The 27,210-nt window shown below is 45.9% G+C and overlaps 1 protein-coding gene across 10 annotated transcripts in view; it reads right to left on the bottom strand.

Annotated features, from left to right (window-relative positions):
* The window catches only part of LOC115636067 (disabled homolog 2-interacting protein-like), a 218,705-nt gene that overhangs the window by 63,530 nt on the left and 127,965 nt on the right, over positions 1-27,210 (bottom strand). For 9 of the 10 annotated variants that reach the window (XR_003996801.1, XM_030535704.1, XM_030535706.1 and 6 more), the window contains 2 exons: positions 9,217-9,370; positions 721-819 (listed from right to left, as the gene is read on the bottom strand). Coding sequence is in view for 9 of the 10 variants with exons in the window: in XM_030535704.1 (XP_030391564.1) it covers positions 721-819; positions 9,217-9,370 (253 nt within the window). In the remaining variant the exon portion in view is untranslated. Of the gene's footprint in view, positions 1-720; positions 820-1,981; positions 2,125-9,216; positions 9,371-27,210 lie in introns of those variants that run through there. The other variant, XM_030535713.1, reaches the window with a different exon arrangement.

Below are 27,210 nucleotides of genomic sequence, written 5' to 3'. Positions count from 1 at the left end.
ATGAACACACAGAACCCCTTCACGCTGAGCAACAAAAACAGCTTTTGGGGTGAGTGCGCCAGCTGTGAAACCCTGCAGGCGACCTGCTTTGTCCTTACTCTGGCTCCCTTTTAAGGTGCCCGTAGCCTTGACTAGCTGTAAGGGCACATTTTCAGGCCCCCCATGCTCGACTGACCGAGAAGAGTTTGTTGCTGCAGGTACAGGGCATATGACGGCCTGGTAGCCCGGGTACAGGAACGGGAGCCATGTCCAAGCCCAAATTCCTACATGACCATATGCAACTCACTGAGATTCTGTGCCTCCGTTTCCCCATCTCTGAAATGGGGCTCCAAACCCCACCAGTGCCAGAGGGCTGCTGTGGGGACTGAATATCTAGTGTTGTATTCTACCCCCAACATCACCGTTTGTCCAGGTGCCGCCTGCTAAAGCTCTCTGAGGAGCAGAAGCCCTAGATAAGTAGCAAGTATCATTAGTACTAAAACAAGACTGCAGGTTCTTGAGGTTTGATTGTTTCTCAGCGACAGCCCAAGAGGGCAGGAAATAATTGGCACTTTTCCGTAAATATAATAGTGGCAGAAAGTAATGCGGAAAAAAGCTGACCCCCAATTACACTTAGTCACTAAAATGACAATATGTCTCCTGCTGCTACCATGCACTGGGTTATAAAATGTAATAATGAGGAGCAGAACTATTACAGAGGCAATTCCTCAAAGCTGCTACCTTATTTGGGTGCACGGCACGCCGCAGGTTCTCCATCCATTTATCTCGTTCTGCTGCAGAGCGACAGGAGAAGCATTTACTTCCTGATGAAGTCGTCACCTGCATGGAAAGGAACGGGGGTTATTTCTCAACAAGCACATTACAGACGTGGCTTTGGGGAAATTAAAAAAAGGGGCTGGCTGGTGCTTTTATTAACACAAGCCAATAGCTTTCCCCCGGTGCCAGGGAGTCGCCCCTAAGGCAAGTGTGCAAGTTGGGCTGAGACCTCAAGCACAATGTTGAGCATCACAAGGGGTTAATCCTGGCCACACACTGATCCCACCTCCCCTCTCCCACATCAGTGCCAACCTGGAGCGAGGGAGTTACCCTAGGGACCACCAGCCCCTTCGAGTCTGAGCTTCGTTAAGCCATCAAGTGAGTGAAAGCAACTCAGGGCCAGATCCCGAGAGGCACTTAGTGATGCACGTTTCTAGTGCTCAGCATCTCTCAGGATTTAGCCCATACTCTGCAATTAGACAAACCTCTTTCCTTTCCTCAACAGGGAATCCAAGCCTCTCAGTACCCCTCCCACTGCATCCTGTCCCTTTGACTCCTCGCCTCTACTTGCTGGCAGTAACTGCACTAGGAAAGAGAGAGTTTAATAGCATTCCTCAGACTCGCTTGGCCACCATGACATTGCCATCCAAGAATGGATTCAGATCAATGACATTTCCACAACATTCCCTAGCCTCCAGCAGGCTTCCCCCCACACTGCACGGAAATTCAGGCGTGAGTAAATCCACCTCTGCATATGCTGCCTGATGGCCAGGGATGCAACACTTAGCAAGAGTCCTCAGGTGCCAACAACTTTCCTATTCACCTCGCTGAGTTTTCTCAGCATTAATTGCTGTACTGGGGTCTACGAAGGCCAATAAGATTCCTAAGCAGCTTCTTTCCAACTAACTGCAGATCTGAAGCCTATTAAATATGTATATTCCTCAAACAACTGTCCTTGAAACCCTGCTGGCAAATTAACAGACTATGATTTGGCATTAGGAATTCCGTATTATTCATAAAAACTTCATTCAGCTGCTTTGACCTCCACTGTATTCATTGCATCGGTCAACATCCAATAATATTCTTTTTGAATGTCCCTGTTTGCAGACTGAAGGTATCTTACTCACACTTCAAATAAGCCCCCTTGGAGTATTATTTCCTCTGCACCTACTTGCAGAGTTCCTTGAATTTCCATCTTTTACCTCAGCTGCACTTGTTTTCCCACCTGGCAGGCTGGGTTCACCACTTTCAGGGGACGTGATCTTCTTTTGCTTTGTAATCCTCCACAAAGTTTAATCTGTTCCTTCAGTGCAATCAGCATCAGGCCATGATATCTCATTGGCTACCGTCGTGGCTGAGGTTAACACATATTCTGCCTTTGAACAGAGGTTTCGTGTGCCTCTATGGTATTTTCCAAATGAGACAAAACAGAAGAGGCCCAACATTGCCTTCGCCAAGTGGATCCAATAGACCTTCCAACTCTTGATATTCTAGCCAATTTCAGGTAGCTTCTGCTTCATGATCAGTTCAAACCACTGCTAATGGCTAAAAGCAACCCCTTCTACTAGATTACCATGCATCCATGCACTGTACTGGAAATCTAAAGGATTCCTCTGGGCATGATGGAGTTATCTTTTATTAATTACTGTTGAAAATGGAAGACTCCACATTAATAGGGTTGGTTGTATCATCTCTGCCCACTTTTCTTTTTAGCATCTTTACATGCTTCTGTATGACTGCTACATTCCTCATGATTTTCCTGCAACAAATTTGGTCTGCTTTATCCATATGGCATGATCTCACTTCCTCCTCTTCCTGCTATGGCATTTTTGCTGGGCTTGTCAGAATATCTTGACCATTTGCACAGAAGATACTCTGGAGCTGCACTCTGGGTCAGTCTAGCCACTGCACCTGAACGATAACTTTCCCTAAAAACAGAGAGTGCAAAACTGCATCACTTTTGCATATAAAAAAGTATGGCTAACACTGAGTTACAGGCACAAAGATCAAGGAAGACTCTGTTACTTACGGAGTTACTTAACAGAGTTTATACCTAAATAACACAGAAGAACATAGCATCAAATGCCCCTACAGATTGCTCAGTAACTGCTATAGAGGGGTGAATTTTAAATGTGCAGAACTTCAATTCAGATAGGAATCCAAAATGTGGGGGAATTTGAGGGTCTCTTCTCTTTTTACCCTAGTAATTAGGCTTTGGAAGATCCAAAGTATACACCAGGTAATGTACCCTACACTCAAATCTGGAGGACAGAGGTCTTGTACTCTAATGCTATGACCATGTCACTGAATGGCAATTGTCAGGGGCCAAATTCTGAAATCCTAAACGAAGCAAAACTCCCATTTAAATCCTGGGGAATTGTGACTCAGGACAACAGAATTCAGCCCTTCCATGAGGCTGCACTATTTAATCCCTGGGGGACCAGACATTTTTGGATTGCTATTCGCTGAAATTCTCCTTAAAGCCAAATTCTGCTCAGTGACATAGGTAACTCCCATTAAAACCAATAGGATTTACTTCCATATAAATCAGAATGGAATTTAGCCCTTGTTCTACCCTAACATCTGTTAATTAAATACCAATTGTCTATTGTTTACCATTATTTAATAAAATGTACATCTACTATATTTTATAACTACCCATTGATAAATTGGCATTAATTATCAAACAAACATTCTATTAAATTCCAACTCAATGGATCACTGGATAATTATTCAAATGTTAAATTCTAAGGCTTCCTCTCTTAACAACCCTTCATAACTGGGGCATTCTGCATGTGTCAGAGCAGAAAGTCTCCTGGCCCATTAGGAGTTGAAGGCAATTTCCCCCAGATTTGCAAGAATGCCTTGACTTTGACCTGTGACCTAAATGTCATGCGACATAAATAACCTTCATGAGCTATCAATGATCTTCATGAAGACAGTATTCTGTTCACTTCAGGATTTTTAGATTTGCTAAAACAGTGTTAATGGATATGCATAAACTCAATTAGTAGTACTTGTTAATTGCTAACACTTATTTACTCTCACTATCCCCATTCCCTGAATGGACGGTTCCTCTAGTTAAACAAAACTGCCTTGTGAATTTTGCTACTATCTGAAATTGGGGGGGTTACATAAGGTGCATTTGAAATTTGCTCATTTTTGTATAACAACAACAACAACAATTGATAACTTTGCAATTCCATCAGCTATTTCAGCCAAGGGCCTGAACTGACTTCATGAACAAGAGTTAAGCCTACAACATAGCAGGAATGGTGAGCGTTCTCATACCCACATTACAGAGAAGTGAAGTGACCTGTACCTGGGCTGGGTCTGGACTTCAGGGGTACCAAACACACACACAATAAGAACCATGCCTATGGCTAGCATGCAAGGTGTTTGGGAGGTTATCTGAGGGCTAGGGTAGGGCAGATGTAACTGCCACTATGCCTATCCAGCTGACATCCCCTTGTGCAGGTTGGCGGTGAAGGTGAAAGAGAAGGTTGGGTGGGTAGGATCATTTGCAGCCCTGAGGCTTCAATAGCAACCAGAAAGTGTTGGTGTTGCTTTGCTGCACATCCTTCCTCCTATCCTCTGAAAGAATCTCTAGTACATAGCCCAGATACTGGGGCTGTGGGCTGGGATTCGCATTTGGCCTGCAGTGGGTAAGCAGCAGAGGCAGGAAACACATTCCCAAGTTCCGATTCCCACTCCGGGTTCTAATTACTAAACTCCTCAAATGGCAGAGCCAGGAATAGGCCCCAGGCAGGAACCCTGATGTCCAATCTCCCTCACAAGACTACACTGCCTAATGTAGATTTAGCACACACAGCATATGCAACAGAGCTAGATCATTATATTGGCTGGGAAACCTTTCTTCCATTTGTTTAGGAGAGAGAAAAATCGGATGTTCAATCAGTTATTTGGAAGGATAAAAATAAAAAAACAACAACAAATATCGAACCCCACATTTTGCAGGAGGATGAGATTTAGAAAGATGGAGAAGTTCCACGGGAACAAATTAAGTTCAATGTGCATGCATCTGCTTACACCTGATCTGAATTTGGCCCCACTGCATGTGACTATAACTGGGCAATCAGTCACATAATGTCTCAATAAACGAGTTCAGCTAAGAGAGAAATAATGTACTGTACCTTTAAACAGCCAGCTGCTTCAGATCAAGGCAGTTGGGTTTTTTCCACTGCAGATGGCCCTGGCACGTTTTGGTTTCTGCTCAGTTTGGCTGTGCTGCCAGTTCTCTTCTCCATCTTAATCCTCCAGTGTAACTCCATCTGCAGCCGTGTCGAATCCTGCTGTTCTGATCTTCTGAACCACACAGCCGCTGCTGCTCCGTGGTGTTCGGGGTTGTCGCGTGCTGAGGCCCATGCGATGCATGCCAGGCAGCCTGGACTGCAGGCAGCTTCTGGAAAAGCTGCCACCCACTGTGGTTGGCAAGAGCCCCACGAGAGTGTTTTGGAGTCTTACAGGGCAATTCAACCACAACCTTTCCCGAGAGAGAACTAACAGCCTAACAGACAGAAGCTCTGTCCATCCCCATGCACAGCTCTGCAAGGAGGGGATAATTAAGAGGAACCCTCTGAATGGCACCAGATGGGCATTTACCTCCAAGCATCAACAGTCACCTCCTCATTCCAAGGGAACAAAATTGGCTATTTCCTGACTCAGATGTCCAGGGATCAGCTCCACCACATCCCCCCAGTGTAGCATTATCATCCTGCAGCACTTTCATAATCCATTATACAGAAAATGTCATGGTTCCCCTGGCCTCTGACTTTGGCTGCCCCTTCTGCCTTGACATTTCTTGCTCGGAGCTTGTTTTCTGGGACATCAGTTCATATTTTCCTCATTAGTATTCTCACGTGCAGAATGGTGTCGTGGCTTTCAATCACTGTCTCAGCCACCTTCGGTTCTTCTCTCTGCCATCTGCAGACTTGAACCCAAGCTTTCAAAATTCTAATCCACGGAAGCCATTGCCATTCTCCCTGACCTCCGCAGAGGCCAACATCCTTTGTTACGTCAGACCCGAGCCCTCAGGTAACAGGAAACTACAGTAGCTAGCTCAGAGCCTAAAGGGAGGACCTTCGGGGGATGAGGTTTATTCTAGGGGACATTAGGGGACTCTGTCTTTCCAGTAACTTAAACAAAATCTGTGCCCTAGTAACAAAATAACTAAAGGAAACATTCAAGTGCAAAAGAGGTGGGGCCACAGTATGATTTTGTTTTCCAGTTTTCGCACCGGCAGTAAGACAGATGCTTGGAACCAAACATACATTGTTGTTCGTCTCTTTTGAATGTGGTGGTCTGACGACTGAGTGGATCTGCAGCGCACCTCAGTTCTGACAGCACCCCCTGCTATTCTAGTCCTAGCCCCTGCAAGACTTCCACTGAGTGTTCCTCCACACTGCCCTGTGCTCATTCAAATCCTCTCCCTCTGCACATCACACAGTGGCGTAGTGGTCGTGAGAGGCAGACTAATGCCCATTAGGGATTAAGGTGAGACCTGCAAACTCCTTTCATTTCTGAAATAAGCCACTATTCGAAACGGGGTCTCCAGAGACATTAGAGGAGGGCAGGAACACAACACACCATTTAGCTTTCACCTTAAGTATTTCCCTATAGAGGCTGGCTGACGAGTACCCATCAATCATAAAACAATGTCCTTTTTGTTTTCTGGAATTCTTTCCTTCCTCCACAGGATTTCTAAACAGCCATTATACTCCTGGGAGAATTCTGCACCACTGCGCATGCACAGAATTTATGTCCCCCACAGATTTCTTTGCTTCCCTGAAGAAAAATGGACTTTCGGATGGAGAAGCAAAGGAAAGCCACAGGAACGGTCATGAGGACCTCCACAGCAGTTTTGGGTGCCCAGGGCAGCCGGCAGAGAGGTAAATCACTGTGGGACTGGGAGTGGAACTGGGGAAGACCCAGCTAGTGGCTCCTACCATGTGTCAGGCTCAGCTGCTAGTCCCAGCTGGGCTGTGAAGGACAGGACTTCCTCTTCCCCTGCATGGCATCTGGGGCTGCGTCAGACCCACTCTGAGATTTCTTCCCCAACTGAAGAAAGCTCTGAAAACTCCCCCATCCGCGCTTCCTGCACCCATCGCTCCTCAGCTGTAAGGGGAGGGATCACTGTACAGGGAGCTGCTCCCGCATCTGCCCAACCCCCTGAATCCAGACCCCCTCACACCAGATTCTGCTGAGCCTAACCACCCTATACCCAGAACCTCCCCCCACCGATGAGCCCCACTCCCCCCTGTACCTGGACCACCCCAACAAGCTACCCCCACCTGGATCCCCACCCTACCTAGCCCCAACCAGGTGCACCTGTACCCCCCTGCAGAATCCCATTATTGTTATACCCAGAACCCCGCAAACCCCTGTGCATCCAGATCTCCCACTGAGCCGCCTGTACCCAGATTGCCCAACACAGAACCCTCTCAACCCACACCTGGATCCCCTATAGTAAGCCCCTCCACACTTGGATCCTGTCTTGCTGAGCCTGCCTGCCCACAGCTGGTGCACCTGGCAGAGAGGGGCAGGGCTCTGGGGTGTTTCTGGGGCAGGTCCCGTCCTTGCGCTGTGTCAGGGTTGGGTGCAGCCTCACCACTGAATCCTGCACAGAGATCTCCCACATTTGTATAGCCACGGGCCTTTGCTCCCCACTGCCATGCTGGAGTCTCCACATTTATTTGACAAATAAAATTTGCAGAATTTTTAAATATTGTGCACAGAATTTTTATTTTTTTGGCTCAGAATTTTTAAATTTTTAGCATAGAATGCTCTCAGGAGCACCATTAGCATGTTCTGTTTTTCTGTGCGACTCTTCTTGATCAAACTCACCTCAAAATAAAATGCACTTCCCCCTTACAAGTGCATGATTTGTATAATTCCCCTCTCAGTCAACTTTCTACAAGCACTGTTCATATCCTTGCTCTGCTCTTGTGTGCTGAGCAGAATTGGTAAACAACTCTTATATTATGGATGTCACATCTATTTTCCATCTAGCTTCATTTTATCTTTCTTGAGTGGAATGTAATAGAGGCCGTATAATTTACAAACTGTTCTCCTCCTGACCTACTGCACTTGCTCAATTCTCCAGAGAGCAAATCACACTGGGAAATTTATGCCTTCTTTTTGCTTTAGAGCTTATGTTTGGGGATAATCTTTTTAAAAATAATTTCCATTTTGCCTCTTTACATTCTAAGAAATGGTTTTTAAATTTCAACTTGCTGCTAATTTCTACAACAACAAAAATTAAACCTATCTCAGCTGCTAGTTCGCCATTAACATCCATCAGGGTGTCCCTATCGAGCACCATCTAGCACAGGAACACTGCCCTGCCCCCACCAATATGCCCCCAGGTACATCTACATTGCAACTGAAGGGGTGACTGTGGCTCAGGTAGCTTTAATGTAGCTAGCTTGCTCAAAACAGCAGTGAAGATGCAGCAGTGCAGGTTTCAGCGCCGGTCAGCAACAAGGGTATGTACCAAGGGGACAGGCAGGCTTGTCTATCCTGTCCCGAAGCCTGCACCACTGTGTCTTCACTGCTACTTTTAGAGAGCTAGGTAGGTTAAAGCTAGCGCAGGTATGCCTGCTCACACCTCTGACAGCAGTGCAGACATAACCTAAGCCATGACCCAAGTATGGGCGTATGCCAGTCTTCCCTTCCACCCCTGAATAAAAACGTGGTGCCCATCTTTCAGAGCAGCAGCAGCGATGACAACCGTCTTGCTGGAAGGAGATGCTTCCCTGTTCTATAGCCAGCTGCTGTGGTGCACAATAATGCATTGCCCTCCACACCATAGGATAACAGGTTCCCTAACGGCATGGTGCATTATTGACTCCTATGCTGGTTTGTGTGCGCACCACTGCCCTCTGCAAGATGGAGACTTACTGAAGTACCAGTAACTATGTTGCCTTCTCTTAGCTATCGCCTGCTAGGATATAAAACCCAATAATACTCCAGCTCATAGAGATCCCCTTTTAATCAACCAACAGAAGCCTTATGTTTTTGGATAACAAGGTCCTGAATTCTATCCCCATGGACAAGTGTGTGTGAAGCCCATGTGGCCCCAGAATAGAGAACTGCAGGTTATGTTGTCTATCTGACTATGGATTATTTATCTATGCTCTATGAGGGCACAGACTGTGTTTAGGACTGCTGGATAGCTCTCCATGCAGCAAATCCTGCAACTACTGTAAAATGGGGTCAGAGCTCTCATTTGATTGGTATATTTTTTCCAACAGAATTTTTTTTTTTTTTATAGAGCACACACACAAACTCCCATTGAAACAATGGTCTCCATTAGACATTGCTCTGCTAAACGAAAGTTCACGCTGGAGACGTTTATAAGGCAAGAAGATTCCCTCACACTACTCACCAAACAGATACCTTCCAATGCCATGTGGCAGGATGGACACAAAAGCCTCTTACCTCAAAACAATAGTCCTGCCCCAGAATGCTACTGTGAACTGGCTTGATGACCACTTCTTCCTCCATACTGAGATCCAGAGCCTCAACGGCGCTACTGGGGCTGAGCAAAGACTCGTGAGAGCGTGATTCTTTCAGCCTCGGCATTAGATGGGATCTAGGAGAAGAGCACAATGACATCAGGGGAGTCTCTTCTCCACAGAGAGCTGATTAGGGTGCATGTGTTCAAGTCATTCTCTTAATAACATTTACAAAATCACTGGGAATTTTTTGCATGAGATAACAGAGGGCCTGGCCTGTTGGGGACTCCTCTGCAACCCCCTTTGTAATTTGGTAAAGAGGCTGCATTGTGAAGAGGTTTATAATAAAATGTTGGTTTACTTCACTCTGATGCTGTAGGACAAAGAAGGGCAGCAGGAACCCATGTTCGCAGATGCACAGAACACATGTCCCTGCAAAGATGTCTATGTATTTTTGCAGGTACACAACCCCTGTTGCATCGGACTTTGCAAATTCAGCCCTCAGAGTTAAATGAGGTCAGTTTGGCAGGTTGGCACTGCAGGACAAAACAGTCACCAGTACAGGTTTAACACACTCACTAACACCAGAATATACAGTACACACGCCACACACCCCATGCCATGAGGTGATCCGCAGAGACTGTAGCTTTACTGCCATATGCTGCAATTGTAGCAGGAATTGCAGATTTAAACAGGGTTGGATCTGGTCCATACTTGGATGGGAGATCCCCCTCACATGGGGTTTCATCTCACGTTATTTCAGAGCCACCCAGCTGCAGGTGAAAGTAGAAAGTTGTATGAAAATGGAGAGAAAACAAAATTAATGGTGCTTTCTTCAAAGCCCCAAAAGATTTGGATTTTATTCAGATTGGGTCTCCCACTTGGGAATATGGAGCTCGGCAGGGAGAATGCTAACACGAGGGAAGCATGCCACACCCCAGGTACCCGGAATTATAGCACTGCACCTCCATCTTCATTTGCAAGGAAAGCACAAATTCCTATCATGAGTGGAGCCAGTGGCTGGATTAGCACTTTGCAGCTGATGTGCCGATTCTGACTGTTACAGACACACCCACACGAAGGAGAAAGATGGAAAACAGGACCGGAGAGCCCTACAGACTGATTTAAATGCCCTGGAGGTGCATGGGCAGCATTTAGCAGCAGGGAAGTCTACATATGGTGAACAATGCACAATTTTCAGCAAGGATCAATACAGACAATGGTGCAAGTAACTGTTAACGAGGAATTGGAGAGGGCATGGGGAAAATATGAGTCTTTGCAGGAAAGATAAAAAAATAGAGAAGGGCAGCTGGAAAAGAAACATGAGGAGAAATGAAACGGTCCCTTTATCTCCAGTCTGCACAATATAAAACACTTACTACTGAGGCCAGATCTGAGAAACTGACTCTAATAACTTTGACCTTTGGAACCCATGGCAACAGTCTCAGTGTCTCTCAGAGAAGCTGGGAGTGTGTGTCTCTCTGTCTGTCTGTAGGGGACAGCATTTAGGCTGCTTCACAGGACAGGGTTCTGCAAAGGGAAGGGGTTTTAGCCTTTATTTTTAACACATGGCGTGATGCAATTCACATACATTGCTTTGTCTGTGTGTACGGAGTTTTGCCATTCTCAGGAACAAAGCTGAAAGAAATATTAACAGAAGTCACCATTTTCAGTCAGATGCCAACTTGAGACCAGAAAACAGCCAACAGTAGTGCCAAAAATAAACCAGGTACTTTGCGAGTTTAGCCATAAAGGTTCATTCCCTGAGCAGGCCCTAAGGTGATAAAGGTTCAGACTCCATCTGGTTTGTCCAGTTCAAAGTGCCAGACTGCCAGGCCTGCAGCACAGACAGCAATAACCAATGGGAGGGACTGTATCTGAGGGTTAATAGGCAGCTCAGTCTCCATGGGCCGTTCAGTCCTGGCTGCTCTCTATTGAGGCTGACAGCCAAGTATTTAATAATGTGTCCACTGGGAACTGCACTACGATGACCATCAAACACATTTCACATAGGACACCTAGCAGCTCTCAGAAGCTAATAATCTTTGGTCCTTACTGATCTGGCCCGGATTAGAACCCACGACTTAGAAACAAAAGGCCATAAATCCCATTAGCAATCCTCTAAACTGTCCACTCACCCTGGAGCACTCTTGCAAGTAAAACTGATCTTTAGGAACCCGAGCAAAGTCTCACTGACATTTCCCAGTACTTTGTGGCAATTTAATACTATTTTTGGAGAAAAAGGGCCCACATCCTTATTCCCTGAATGATATTGCAAAGTAACTCTAATGCAGATAGATTGCTCGAGTTAACCCCGGCTGCAAATGCTACAGAGAGAAATATCTGAAAACCGTAGCGCTGATAGCATAACCATTAACAAATCGCTAAAGAACTCACCATGGTGACATTTCTATTAAGTCTTACTTCCTATAATTTAGAGAAAAATCTAGGCAATCTAAGCAATCAGATTGAGGCTCAAATTCTTTGCGTGTGTAAAGTTCTGGCAATATGAACTCAAAATTCAATAAGCACATATTCTATGTACATATAGACACACATTATCGAGTCATGAATTTGTATTGCTGTTCTCCCAGTTTAGCAAACATTGCAACAAAATGAGTCAGACGTTGCGGGTGTGGGCATGTGTGTGGTAGTGCACGTGTGTAGTGAAGGGAACTTGACAGGAGAGAACTTTTCATGTTACATTGTTATTTAACAGTGGTTTGCTTCAGAATATCTACAGAACGAAGAACACTACAATAAGACTATGTTATGTCATTACCAAATTCAATAGCATTCATTTTACACCCATAGTCTGTTTATGGCACCTTCATGCATTAAGAAACTGTACAGTCATTGGGATTTTTTCATAAAAATAAAAGCAGCAGGGGGTCAGATTGCTCCCGGGACTGATCGCAGAATCCATTCCTAAGCACACAAAGCCCTCAACCTCTAGGCAGCTGATACAACTCAGCCTGAGTTAATAGCCACTGACACTCTTCACCAGATGTCTATGTGACGATGGCCTGTCTGAAATGAGGTAGCTGGTCCTCATGGGATCCATGACACAAAACTACCAGCGAAGTTGTGGCTAATGAGCGCTCCTGGCTGGAAATCTAACAGGAGAGGCCACGAAAAACCTCACCGTTGAAGCCATCCCTCCAGGATAAGCATGAACACTGCCTGGGCAGGATCTCCCAGGACAGTATGACACCATTCACCAGCACCAAAGTCATACACACATACACAATTAAAAATCAGTAAAGGCTACTCCCCATGCTTCCCGTAACCCTCTGAAACTTGGCACTGTCCAGACTGCCTGTTACAAGCAATGACTGCCTTGTAGAATGTGGGTGTATACTGGATGTCTGCAAAGGGCACAGTACTCTTTCATTTTAATACCCACTTCTAGCGAAGGAAAGTTTATCATGTCCTTTAGTGGGTGACATGACATTTGCTGCAGGGATCCATTTACTGGCAACTATTTGTAACTCCCTGTCTTAGTGCCCATACTTCCCTTTTGTGCGAACAGTAATAAGAAATTCCCGCTAATGCCATGAACTGCCTGTCTGATTCACTACGGAGAGGGCACTATTATTCTTACTGAAACGATAACTCTGTTGTCCTGGCCATTTGGGAGAGAGAAGAAAAGCCAGCAACGGGCACATTAAAAATGAAGCAACTGAGAGGTACAATGTTTTCACAGCTAACCCACAAGAGACCTGGAATGCTTGGGCTGAGCCTGCTCTATGAAGAGGGGCAGCAATTTGAGAACAAAAATATTATTCTGATTTTGACGGTGGTGAAAAGTGCTGGATTAACAATGGTGTGGTGTGAAGGCCATGCTAATCATAGAACTGGTGCAGCTAGGGTAGCATCTGTGTCAGCTTTCTCCACTTCATGCTCTGCCCTGGGCCTAGGAGGCACCTATCTCTAGTCTAAATGGACAGTTCCATCTCCAGCTTCCTGCAGAGGAACAACTTGTGAGCAAAGTCATCTTGCAATGGGCGCACAATCATACAACAATGCTGCCAGCTTGGAGGGATAATTGCAATGCAGATATTCCTAGCATGCTTCCAATATTTCAGATAGTTTGAAAAGAGCTGGCTGAGGAGCTCACTGGACCATTAATGCTGATTTTCAATAAGTCTTGGATCACTGGGGAAGTTCCAGGAGACTGCAAGAAAGCTAATGGTGTGACAATATTTAAAAAGGGCAAATGGGATGACCTGGGCAATTATTGGTTTGTCAGCCTGACATTGCTCCCGGGAAAGATAATGGAGTGGCTGATACGAGACTCGATTAATAAAGAATTAAAGGAGGATTAATTAACGCCAATCAACATGAGTTTACATAAAATAGATCCTGTCAGACTAACTTGATATATTTTTTATGAGATTATAAATTTGGTTGATAAAGGTAATAGTGTTGATGTAATATACTTAGACTTCTTTAAGGCATTTGAATTGGTGCTGCATGACATTTTGATTAAAAAACTAAAATGATATAAAATTAACATGGCATATGTTAAATGGATTAAAATTGGCTAGCCAATAGATCTCAAAATGTAACTGCAAATGGGGAATAGTCATGAAGTGGGTCTGCTTCCAGTGGGGTCCCTCAGGGATCAGTTCTTGGCCCTATATTATTTAACATTTTTATGAACGACCTGGAAGAAAACAAAAAATCATCACTGATAACGTTTACAGATGATGCCAAAAATCAAGAGGTGGGCAGATCACTGATTCAAAGCAATGTGATCATTTGGTAAACTAGGTACAAGCAAACAATGTGTGTTTTAATCCAGCTAAATGCATATTATATAAGAACAAAGAATATAGGCCATACTTACAGGCTCTGTGGGGGACTCTACCCTGGGAAACAGGGACTCTGAAAAAGATTTGTGGGTCATGGTGGATAATCCAGTAAACATGAGCTCCCAGTGCAATGCTGTGGTCAAAAGAGCTAATGCGATCCTGGGATGCATAACTAGGGGAATCTCAACTAGGAGTAGAGAGATTATTTTACCTCTGTACTTGGTACTGATGCGACTACTGCTGGAATTCTGTTTCCAGTTCTGATGTCCACAATTTAAGAAGGATGTTGATAAATTGGAGAGTGTTCAGAGAAGAGGCATGAGAACGATTAAAGGATTAGAGAACATGCCTTTATAGTGACAGAGTTCTTCAAATCCACATATTTATTTTAACTCTAGTGATAGAGTTGAAGAGATATATTAGATTAACAAAGAGAAGGTTAAGGGATGACTTGATTACAGTCTGTGTCTCTCTACATGTGGCACAAACATTTACTAGGTCTGTCAATCTAGCAGAGAAAGGTATAATGTAATCCAGCGGCTGGAAGTTGAAGCAAGACAAATTTACATTGGAAACAGGGAGTAAATTTTTGCCAGTGAGGGTAATTAACCATTGGAACAATTTACTAAAGGCTAATGTTTCCATTGCTGGACATTTTAAAATCAAGATTGGATGCTTCTCTAAAAGTAAAGCTCTGGGAATTATTTGGGGGAAGTTCTGTGGCATATGTTATACAGGAGGTCAGACTAGATCAGGGGTAGGCAACCTATGGCATGTGTGCCTAAGGTGGCACGCGAGCTGATTTTCAGTGGCATTCACACTGCCCGGGTCCTGGCCACTGGTCTGGAGGCTCTGCATTTTAATTTAATTTTAAATGAAGCTTCTTAAACATTTTAAAAACCTTGTTTACTTTGCATACAACAATAGTTTAGTTATATATTATAGACTTATAGAAAGAGCCTGTCTAAAAACATTAAAATGGATTACTGGCACATGAAATCTTAAATTAGAGTGAATAAATGAAGACTCGGCACAGCACTTCTGAAAGGTTGCTGACCCCTGGACTAGATGATCACAACGGTCTCCTCTGGCTCTGGAATCTATGAACAGCTATGTAAAACTGGTACAGGACTTCTTGTTGTCAGAACAACCCATGAATGACCAGAGCATCTGTAAATTCATCCTCTTCCCTTCCTCATTTTCAGAATTTGAGACCATGATAGCCCCCAGCTACCTAACCAAGCAGTACAGATAGTGTTCGCTTACTGTATATACACACACTTCCAGGACTGGGAGGCGTTTCCTTCAAATCCATCTCCCCACAGTCATATTTTGAAATATAGCATGTGCACACAGCCAATTTCTTTCTTTAATAACAGACTATGTATTCTGGCTCCCGTCTTGGTTTACAGGAGCAAATCAAATTAGGTTGCTAGGCTTTTAAAAGTGCAGCAGATAAATCCACCAGGTCAGAGACTTCTCATTGGAGGAACTGTGTCTCTGAACAGCACATTAGGTTTGTTTTGCCACGTGCCTTATTTTAATCCTCTTCTGTGTCTCCAAGATTCAGTTTAAATGGAAGGGGAAAAAATCTCATAAAATATCACGTCAGTTTTAAAGAGAAATAACAGCATTACACCTCCTGGTACTGTCCTGGACGGTCCAACAGAGAGGCAGCCAAAACCTAGTTATTAAAGAAAAATGTTTACTACCCAAGAGCAGGGAGAGAGGATTGTTTTTCTAAATAATAAACCTAATGGAACATTTCAGCACTAAGAGATTCTAATGCTCTTGGTGTGACTCTTTAATAAACAGCCAGAATTAGGATTGCTGAATATTATTATTTAGATTGCAGCAATACTCCAAGTATACTGGTGCTTTGTCGACACAGTGGATAAATTTACACTGGATAAAAAAATCCACGCCTGGCCCGGGTCAGCTGTCTTGGGCTTGCGGGGTTGAAAAATTGCCGTGTAGACATTTGGGCTTGACCCTGAGCTCTGAGATTCTGCAAGGATCAACCATCAGCAGGACAGCTAACCTGACTAACAATGTGCCAGGGATTGATAATGGGGTATGGAGCCTTTCACTTCCCGGTCATGAGATGAATCTAAGCCTAGCAGATTAATGTCCTGCTGGAGCAACTCAGCTGTACACAGGAGGGACCATCAGCACAACTCAGCCTCCTGCTCAATTCCAGAACTCGGTCCCTCTGCTGAGGCTGCAAACAAGGACAGCAGTTAGGCCTTGTCCACACATGGAGTCATTCCGGTTCGATGTGTGACACCCAGGTGATGGAATCTGAGCGTTCACATGGAGTTATTCTGGTGTAGCAATCTGCTTTAAATCCACACTGCCGTATTCTGGAATATTATCTTCCATATATAGAGAACTTCTTAAAGGGGCAACACCCACATATAACCTCCATAGTTTTAGTTTCAGGCTGCACCTGCCTAATCCACCTGCTGCTTTGTGTGTGTTTACGATGAGAACTTTCTTGTTTTTTTAAGCGTTTCCCCCTTCCCTATTGCTGAAAGGCACCCAACAGGGAGAACTGAGTATAGATAGAGGGGACAAGCCACAAAGTGCTGTCACAGATCATAGAATATCAGGGTTGGAAGGGACCTCAGGAGATCATCTAGTCCAACCCTCTGCTGAAAGCAGGACTGCTCCCCAGACAGATCAGATTTTTGCCTCAGATCCCTAAATGGTCCCCTCAAGGATTGAACTCATAACCCCGGGTTTAGCAGGCCAATGCTCAAACCGCTGAGCTGTCAATTGCACTAAGTAAACAAATGGAAAAGAAGAAGATCGCTTCTCGAATATCTTCCAGTTCCACTCTTCAGTGTCCCTTGGAACAGCAGCAGGTAAGAGAGGTCCAGAAAGTGGTGTGATTTCTTAGATGAAGGTTCCCCTTTAACACCAGGTGCAGTGCTGGACACATAGTGAGGCTGAGACCATCAGACTTAGTTCACACAGGCCATCCCACTGCCATCAGAGGGTAGCATGTTTTGGTTATCAACCTGCTGGGGCCTAGGTTTGGTCTGGTGGCCTGGAGGTGAAAGGTTCTGCATCTCATTACCAATGCTTGGAGCCATTCCGTTCCCCCAGACTTTACTACACTTCCTGGTCAGGTAACTGGCAAATACAGGGAAAATTCATGACATTAATTCCAAATCACCTATCGAGGGCTAGCAACTCTCCCCTCCCACCCTCATAGGGGAATCTTCGAGGCTGTTCTGCTGTCCCCTATGTGCACACTACTCCTGCAGGGTGTCCTGCCCACGTCAAAGGAGCAGAGCCGCCAGGAAGAGATTGGCTGCGCAGACTGAAGAGGAAAATCTAGCTGCTTCCAGCCTGAGGATTATGGAATGTTTGTTATGACTGAGAGAAAAGTGGACAACTCTGTGGAATTAATTTGCATCATAAAACAAGAGAAGGATTTCGTCCCGTTGCAGCTGAAAATAAATCAAACATTATCCTCTTTGACTGGCTCAGTAATTGCATGGGACATTCCAGCAAGAGCAGGAGTGAAGTCAGGCTCTACTGCTCCACAAGCACAGGCCCCCCCTGCAACGTAGGCTACAGGAGAATCTGCTTTATCTGTAGTCGTATCATGACTTATGTCCTCTGCATGGGGCATCAGTTAACAGTCAGTCACATAATGAACACATAATTACATTTAATAGGTCCTTCCCTCATTTTGAGGTGATCCTCAATTTTAACCAATGGGAAATAATTACAACCAGAGGGACTATCAATTCAAACAAGGCTCCACATTTTGATTTTGTAGAAACAAAGCTTCTCAAAATTCAAGCGATGGTGCCATATTTTTTTAATCTTTTAAATTCCCTGGGAACGCCTGTTCATTTGCTTAACAAAATATTCCCCGGGAAGGACTGTCGGCGAGAACTTGAAAGTGAAACTCATTATAAACAGCGGAGAAGCTAACTTGATTGATTTGCATTCTGCAAAGTGAGAGAAATTGCACAAAGCAAAGAAAGCACACTGAGAGAGAAGAATAAAATGGAATACAAAAAAATTGTTCAGTTTCAATAATGTAAAATGTTATCAGCAACCTAGAGAAATCAACGGCTTTCTTGACAATTCAGGACTTTGAGACTGGCAATATCCCTTTGACAGAAACTGAGGGTCTCAACAACGATGTATAGAAACACCAGGTCTCATTCTCATCTCACACCAGTGTAAATCAGGAGTAACTCTAGTGAAGTTAATGGTATTATCCTTGCGTACAACTGATGTAAGAGAAGAATCAGGCCCACCATTCTTCAGAGTGGCACAGCATGGCATGAAAAACTAACAAGTCTCAAATCGCCAAAAGTTACAGGGTGAGATTCTGATCACACTGGTACCAGAATGTTCATGACAAACTCCAGGTGTAAAGCTGGTGTGAATGCAGAATCAACTACATAGACTTAAGACATTCCATTGCATTGCCAGCCTGCTCCGGAGGTGACGGGGACAGGACCTGGGGCAGGCATACCCTCTCCCCGCAGCTATTCACTAGGATCAGAAGTTGCCATGGAGGGGAGGATAACGGTTTTGCTATAAATCTCCCCCTTATTCACTAACATCATTTTGCTGCAACTTAATTCAAGAGGCAGCAGCAGGATGAGGCGGAAAAAGCAAGCCGGGGCTCTTTACTTCCGGCTTGCCCATGAGGAGAGGAGGCTGGCAAGCCACACTTCTCTGCAACACTAAGGTGTCAGCTCCAGGCGCCAGATCATGCCTGGCTGCTGAAGACAATGATGATGTTTCTAAAAACAACAAACATGGGGACCACAGCTGGATCCCTTTTAAAAATAAGCCACTCGGTGGGGAGAAATTGACTAAAAGCAAACTGCAGGCTTGCGTCAAACAATGTCAACCACTGCAGTGGTATCACCCTGGGTGAGGTTGCTCATCCTCACTTCCAGTTCCCGTCATGGACATATCCCCAGGACGTGCCTCTGTGCTAGCACACGACACATCTCGTCAATCACTGGGCAGTTCACTCCCACCGGTGATGTGCTAACCAACTCCGATGTTTCCTTAATCAGTCTGGGGATTTCTGAATCCACGAAAGGCTAACCTGCTGCTCACTCTAATACTTCCTTTTGTGACAAACCAACACTTTCTAAGTGGGCATCGAGCAGCCACTCTCAAAAGGTAATTTCACAAAGATCTGCTCTCCATCTGGACCCAGAGCCCATCCTGCTAGGGGCTGAGCACAGAAGGGGAATTAAGGGCACCGGGCAGTTTGCAGGAACCAGTGCTGAATCTTTAGCTACTCCTTGTTCTGAGAAGCCCCTCCCTCTCGCAGCTGCTGCCTGCTCAGGACTGTATGGACACATCTGGGAGGGCATCGCTTTCTGCAGCGCTCTCCATCCTTTGCTATTTCTGTTCGGTGCACAGAAAAGTAAAAGCTTCTCCCCTTCTCAACCCATTCTACACTGACACCTGTCCAGCCACAGATTGCTCGCACACTCCCCCAGCGTGTGCGCACACGGACATGGACCCGCACAGAGAGAAGGCTCTCAATTCCTTACCAAAAGGCCCAGATTTTCAACTCTTCTTAACTCTGCCACAGCTTCTCTGTCCACCAGGCCAGTTGTCTGGCTTTGCAGAAAGCTTATAAAAATCCACCCTCCGTAACAGAAACTCCCCCCCCCCCCAAACCTCCTGGAGGTTTTTTTCCTGTCCCCCTTTCTTGCCCTATCCCTTCCATAGGCATAGCTGAACTGGATATGCAAAAGCAGTTCAAGCTGCAGCTCAGCTCCTGATGCCGTCCGATTGGCTGTTCTGTAGCTGGGTAGGAGAGCTACAATCACCATAAATGTCAGCATTAGCACAGTTACTGGTGAGCATTGCTGTGCTGGCCTGGCTTGCTGTTCAGAGCACAGGCATGAGCGAGACAAAAACCACTAACTAATGCCCTCCGGAGAAGGCAGCTCCCCATCCTACAGGGGAAGCAATTAAACAGCTGGGAAATGGCACCATGCTCTGCTGCATTCGGTTTAAGTCAAGGAAAACATTTGGACAACAATATCCTGGGAGCTCCTGCAGTTCTGAATGGGAACAGGTCTAGTGGTTGGGAAGAGCTGGGGTGACTATACTCCAATGAGGCCTCTGAATCAGCTTCTGCCTCTAGCTTGTCGGCTCAGAGTTCTTCAGGCCGGAGAGGGCTGCAGAGTCCAGGGCATCTATTCTAGCAGTTAGGCCTGGTAGAAGCGCAGCTATGGAGCAAGAGCTGCGTATAGCTTCCCCTCTCACGTTAGCTTCACAGAGAAATAATGCAGCCAACCAAGAGCCATGCTGGCCACCCACTTGCCCTCTGAAATGAGGCTCCTGTAATTCAGGGACGACACTGGGGCAACTAACAGCATCTCCTGCAGAAAAATCAGAGTTTCCCGGAGCAGTCTCAAAAGGCCATGGCAAACCAAGGCTGTGTTGCAACATAATCAGCTGTTTGAAAAATATATTCTCCTCACAGAGGAGCTAACGCCGCTTTGGATGATTACCGCTGAAAACTAGTTTAGAAACCTAATTTGCTTTCCACCAATCATGCTCTTCACTTGCTGCTCCTTTGCAGCCTAGCCAGCAAAACCAGCCTAGGGCCTTTCACCTCATTGTGCAACCTATCTGAGCTCCCTGCTGTAGGTATTTTTAATATCCCTGCTATCAAGTCACCATGTCCTCAGAGCCACACCACTGGGTAGGATGTTCGGTGATTAATTTCTTTGCAATGAACCTCATGAGAACATTTCTATTCATGGCCGATTCTGTAGACCCTTTACTTTTGCAAAATCTATGCAATGTCTATTCCTCCCTGACCACGCCCCTTTATGCTTACTTTGAAAGCTCTATTTTATATTAAAATATACTGGAGAAAGGGGAAAATCCAGCAGCCTCCCCAAAGATGAGGCTGCCCAGTATCTTCCAACCCTAGGGAATGCAAGCAATTCAGTTACTGACCTTTGTACCAGCCCCTTCAATAGCAAAGGATGGTGTCTGCAGAGGCAACCAAACCCACCTGAGCTTGATGAGATCGGTATCTGCTGTGTCCACCTAAGAATCCTCCCCCCTTAGCAGCAGAACGGCTGCCAGCACCGGGGGACGCTCAGGCGAGTGCTCTGGTTGTCTCTGGCTCTCCTGGTTCTGTGAGGTCAGAGAAGAACAGGCAGACTCGTGGATTACGCAGAACTTTTTGGTTCCTTTCAGACTGGGAATAGATGAAGCAGCCGCTACCAGCCACTCCCACTCCTTCTCAATTATGCCCCTAAAGCTGCCAAATCCAGGAACTGCAGAAAATAAGGGATGGCCTAAAACGAGCAGTGGGTAAGTCAGTGGCAGAAGTGTGCTGGAGCAGGAGAGGAGAGCAGGCAAAGATGAGGGGAGAGAGGCTACATGGTTTGGTACAATGCCCTGGTTTCCATCCCCCTTCTCCAGCCCACACCAACACATTTCCAAAGGTGTAGACAGATCCCTCCATTACTCATTGAGAACAAAGTGAGACTATTTACTGAATGAAAAACCACCCACATGGCACCGTCCCGAGGGTTATTTATGGGGGTTTCCTTTCCCAACTTTCCAAGATTACAGTCCATGTCTGCAGCAAACCATAAATCCCACAGCGAGAAGCAGGGCTGCCCTCAATCGGGGACAATCCCAGCATCCAGCCGCATCTGCTGCTCAGCACTAGAAGGGCATCTCAGAGCCAAGAGGAGGGCCGATAATAATTAATACTTTGCACTTCCAAAAAGCAGGCTGGAAGCTGGCAGATCTCTGAGAAGGGGCACAGCTCCACCTCCCCGACTGCAGGTACTTCCTGCTCCTGCCCAGTGACTCAGGAGCCAGATCCCCAGACTTCTTCTCCTGCAGCAACCTAGAAGTTGGGTTCATTCTTCTGAAAAAGGAAGCGAGCAATCTGATAGTGTCAGCTGTGGACTGGGAATCAGGACTCCTGATTTCTGCCCCCAGCTATGACATTAACTCATTGTGAAACATTAAGCTAGTCACTTATGTCCCTCAGTTTCCTCTCCTGGAAAAGAGGGGAAATGACTCTCCCTTAGCTCAGGGGGCTGATGCCAGCTTTAATTAACATGTGGTACAGGCTTTGAGATCACTGGGTGGCAGACACTAGTGAAGGACAACACATTAGTGTGGGACTCACAGAAAAAAGGCCAGCCGTCCTTCAGTCTTCACTGCTAATAAATTCTAGTAGGGCCCTTTCCTTCCTCCCAGAGTAAACAGCCCATCACCCCATCCTACCAGCCATGCAGGGGCAAGCAGCATGCTTGGCACAACACCACCTCCAGTCAATGGATTACACATTGCTAACTGGACAGACAGAGGCCTGTTTCTTCTCGCAGTCTGCACACCATGCCCAGGATTTAGCGGACTCTGGGGGTCTGGCCTCCCCGCAGGGCACTCTGCAACAGCCTCACCCTTTGCAAGCAGCCGTGGCACGCAGAGGTGGTTTTGGAGTCCTCGATCTGGGTTTCATAGTTCCTACAAAGAAGGGCACCAGAGTTAGCCTTCTTCCCAGATTTGGATACATTATTGGGGTAGCCAAAAACAACGAAAAGGCAGCTCCAGTCAATCGTTCTGGCCCCAGCAGCAGCCCTAGGATCCTCAGAGGAGAGCGCTAAGTGCTGGATTGAGCCTGGGAGGTCCCTGGCAGCCCTTTGTCACTCCCACCTGGAAGAACGGCTCTGCAGAGCTTCCGGATAACATCACTCATCTGCTTCAAAGGGAGCCCATGTCCAACCGTCCCAACTCTCATAAAGCTGCAATAAAGCGTGGCGGTTAGTATGGGAGAGCCAGGGGCTTCGCTCACTTTGTTTCCTTCTGCTCCTTATCTCTTGCTTGCTAAGGTCAAGTTACAGTTTTACTAACTTGTTATCATTTTGGCATGGTGCTAAAATACAAGACCTGAACTTTGGAACAACCCTGGCACCCCACGTGAGAGGAGAGCTGCAGCGACTTGGGCCTGCGGAGACAGGCAGCGAGCGACTAGGCTGTTTTAGCAGGCCAGCACTAGAATCATTCCTTCTGTGCGCTTGTACGTGGTATCAGACGATCCAGAAGCAGGTCTGAGCAAGCACATGCTTCTGGCCCTGTGCAGCAGCCAGCGCCAGATACGAACGCCTGGTATCTCGCTTGTCATTACAATTCATCGAGACACAGCTGATCCCTAGATGGTGTAAATCAGCACAGCTCCACTGAAGTCTGCGGATTCACACCAGCCCAGGATCTGGCCTGTGGATAGCAGAGTTGGCTAGTCCCCCCGCCTCTGCCAACGCAGGGCTGCTCCCTGCATGCTACGTGCAGGGACTGTCCAGTTTGGTTTCCAGTGTCCCAAGCTGAAACCTAGCGAGGGAGTCCAAGCCTGAACAGCTACACGGCTATTTTTAACCCCGTAGCCTGAGTCAACTGACCCAGACTTGGTGCCACGTGGCGTGGGGCGTGCATGCACATACGTGTGTGTGTGTTAATAGTGTAGATGCAACCAGGAGACTCGGCTGCCCTCTAACACATCCTAGCCTCGAGAATGTTTCCCTGATACGTATCCCACATTTTCCTTATTTCATCCACTTAGCTGGGTGTGGTTTATTGGCCTAAGCTTTGAAACAAGCAGACTGCTTAGAACAGTGATCTCCAAACTTTTCGGGGTCATGTCCTCCCCTATCCATGTCCACCCCTCCCACCCTGGCTGGGAGTGTGGCCGCAGCTTCCAGGCTGGAGGGATGTGGACAAGGTCAAGGAGCTGAGGCTGGAGCTGCAGCCAGAGGCCCCATTGCACCCCTGAAAGTTCCTACAATCCCCCTTAGAGGGGTACGTCCCACAATTTGGGGATCCCTGGCTTAGAATTACAGATTCTAGGTCAAGCACAGCTAACTTAACCCTTCGTGTTCTAGAGAGCACTAGGATGATCAGTGTCTTTCAGCTGAAACCTTAAGAACTGGGATCCTGTTTGGTCTGTGGGGCCATTACCTCTGTTCCAGTAATTATTGCCAGTCACCATGCTTTGAAGAAGCTACACTCAAGAGACCCAGTACTGAGATACTACTGCGATGGGCATTACAGAAAGCTATACACAGACCTATTAGTCATAAAGATCCTTGAGCCGGGATTTATCCCAATATCCTACAGCCAAATTTTCACCTCATCTCCCAGTTGTGAATCATGATGTGTGCTGGTAGAGGGCCATTACCACCCATTTCAGCAGGGTTAGATGCAGTTGTAAAATACTTTGGCAGCTTTTATTATTATTACTGTTGCTAATTAAACCCCACTCTTCCTTAGCACATGCACCATCCAAATTACTTAAAGACTTACATTAGTCATCCAGTAGTCGTCTTCTGGTTTAAAAGTGACCATTGTACCAAGAGAGTTGGTGTATCCTGTCGAACCTTGTGTGTCAAATAATATCTTTGGCTGGCTTCTAAGACCAAAGTTTTGCCCTTGTTCACAATTAACAGGTATTTGTCATGTAGCTCATGATTACAGAGAGTTCCATTTCTTCTGAGAACCAGGAGATTCTCTTCTCTGGACTTAAAATGAGCTTGGGTTAATCTGGGTTTGCTGAAGTCAGACGGGATCGGGAGGATGCTAGGATCAGCCATTCCCCCTCCCCAGCTGGGAAGTGACCTTTCCAGCTGCTGCTGTGTTTACTTTTCTCCAGGTCATGAAAGCCAGAGTCCATTCACTCTATACTGGCTGTGAGGTCTGGGCTTTATGAGGACTCCATCCATTCCCAGAGGAAGCTCAATCACCTGACCTGAGTGGTTAAAGCTGGCAGAGTGGGGTTATTCAAGTCAGTTCCATCCCTTTTCAGGAGTTCAGACTAAACTCTTGTCAAAAGCCAAGACAGACACAATATTCGTTTTAAAAAGCTCAACCAATCCCGTGCTAGTCAGTATAATTCAAACTGGTAGAGTGGCTCATGTCTGCAGGGCTGAGTACAACCATTTTTTATTGAGGTGTGTCAGGCTGTGTACCCTTGTCACTGTAGGGCTGATCACAGGTACCTGGGCCACTTGCATTATGCTGCGGTTAAAGGGTTGCCTCATGAACTCTAGGCTGCATTAGCGCAGGGACATTTTTCAAGTGTGCTGGGTAGAGCACAGTGGTGTGTTAAGGCAGGTGCTGTGACCTAGTGTCCAGAGCACCCACCTGGGACTCAGGTAAGCTGAGTTCTGTTCCCACCACTGATCTGCAGGGTGACCTTGGGCCAGTCACATTCCTTCTGTGTGCCTCAGCTTCGCCAGCTGTAAAATGGGGATAATGATACTGCCCTTTCTTCATACAGCGCTTTGCGATCCCTTCATGAAAAGCTCTACATACGAGCATGTATTACTGTAGGATCACTTCAGATGCTTGTGCTATTGGTGTTAGGCCAATTTCTGACCAGGAATGTGCATACACCATTCCCACTGAAATCAGACAGAGCGCCCTCTATGCCAGCACAGCCCAAGGGGAGGATATTACCCCTGGTTTCTAGTTTGGTTTAAAAGTCTCTGGGACAGTTTCAGAGGAAAAAATTACCTTCGTCCTATATTCTAGCCGAAGAGTTCAGATGAGAAGCAGCCCTGACTCCTGAACGCTGAGGTGGGACTGGCTCAAAGACACAGATATGAAACAATGCTTGGGGGACAACAAGACTATTTCTATTGCTGCCACTTCTGCCCAGTGCAGCTGGCTGAAGGCAGAAGCTCCTCCAGTCAGGCCTTGCCAGCGCTCACATCTAGTCATCGTCAGTTCAGCTCATCTAATTAATCTGGGCTACTTACCACAATCAGTTCAAGTCGGATACAAAGTTGGAGGCTGAGCTGTTTGATCTCCCAACCCATGACGTACATTCAACACCTGGCAGACAATAAACCAACAAACCACGCTCGGCCTAGCACTGCCAATAAGGGGGAGCAGATGCCATTGTGTTTTGCTCCCGGCAGCCCACTGTGGAACCTCACCTGCAAAGTCCCAGTGCTAGAGAAATGCCAGCAAATGGCAAAATGACCTTGACTGAGGTACATTTGTTTATTTTTATCTCCCATTCAGTTTCAGATAAATAGTTAATCCAGAGGTGAAGGGCACAGAAAATCACTCAGGCCTTGTAGATTAGAGAAACAATAGCAAGATCAAAATTACAGATTTTTGTCAACGAGTTCGCACCCTAGTGTTATTACAAAGGTGCCTGATTTGTAGAGATGTTGAGGAGCCACAACTTGAACACAGTTGACTTCAGCTGCAGAGTTGTGGGCAGAGGCATTGACTCTGTGGGCGCTTTGGGGCTCAAGCACCCACAGAAAAAAAAATAGGAGGTGCTCAGCACCCACCGGCCACATCTGTTTGGCAGGGCCTCCGATCAGTTATCTGGCAGCTAGTAGGAGGCGAAAAGCAGAGCATGGGGAGGTGGGGGCAGGGGATGGAGCAGGGGTGGAGCACCCACTGGGAAAAATAAAAGTCAGCGCCTATGGTTGTGGTCGTCCACCACTTCTGAAAATCAGGCTCTGAATCAAAGTATATTTAATCTGAAACTATCTTTAGCCTGTGATTGATGCCTCTTTACTCTCTGCACTTCTTTAGCATGGAGTGTGAAACTAGATTGGCCAGTTTCTCTTTTGTTTCTAATCAGTTTCACCTTTGGTTAAACTGCACTAGCTCATTCACTAGCAAGCACTAAGCTTTTGTGTTGGGTCTCTGACAAACAAAGGGAAACTGAAATAAACAAGAAACATGTTTTCATGTGATTTCATTTCTTTATCATTAATATTTTTTCCTTTATCAGGTTTTGTAAGTCTCTTTTTTTCTCCTAAACCCAGAGCCTGAACTTGCAAATATGTACTACCATGCAGAGTGTTCCTTACCGGCACAAGAGTAAGCACAGCTCAAGCTGGTGAGCATTTGCAGGATCCATCTTATCAATTTTAGGTCTAAAACACTTGATAGTCACCTTTTAAATCATATGATTTGGGAACAACAAATACAAATGAACTTATTAGTATCTAAACAGCATTTTACGCTGCTTTATCTTTCTTAATGAAAATATTTGCATATATAAAACCCAGGTTTTACACGCAGCAGCCGAACTTGGAGATTGTTTCATGACATTAAATGTATTTCCACCTCTCCTTTGTTCCTTAAAAAACAAACAA

This window comes from Gopherus evgoodei, chromosome 16 (genome assembly GCF_007399415.2).
Source record: "Gopherus evgoodei ecotype Sinaloan lineage chromosome 16, rGopEvg1_v1.p, whole genome shotgun sequence".
NCBI classification, from domain to species: Eukaryota; Metazoa; Chordata; order Testudines; family Testudinidae; genus Gopherus; species Gopherus evgoodei.
The sequence above is the reverse complement of the archived record's forward strand: the minus strand, read 5'-3'. Positions and strand labels throughout refer to the sequence as shown.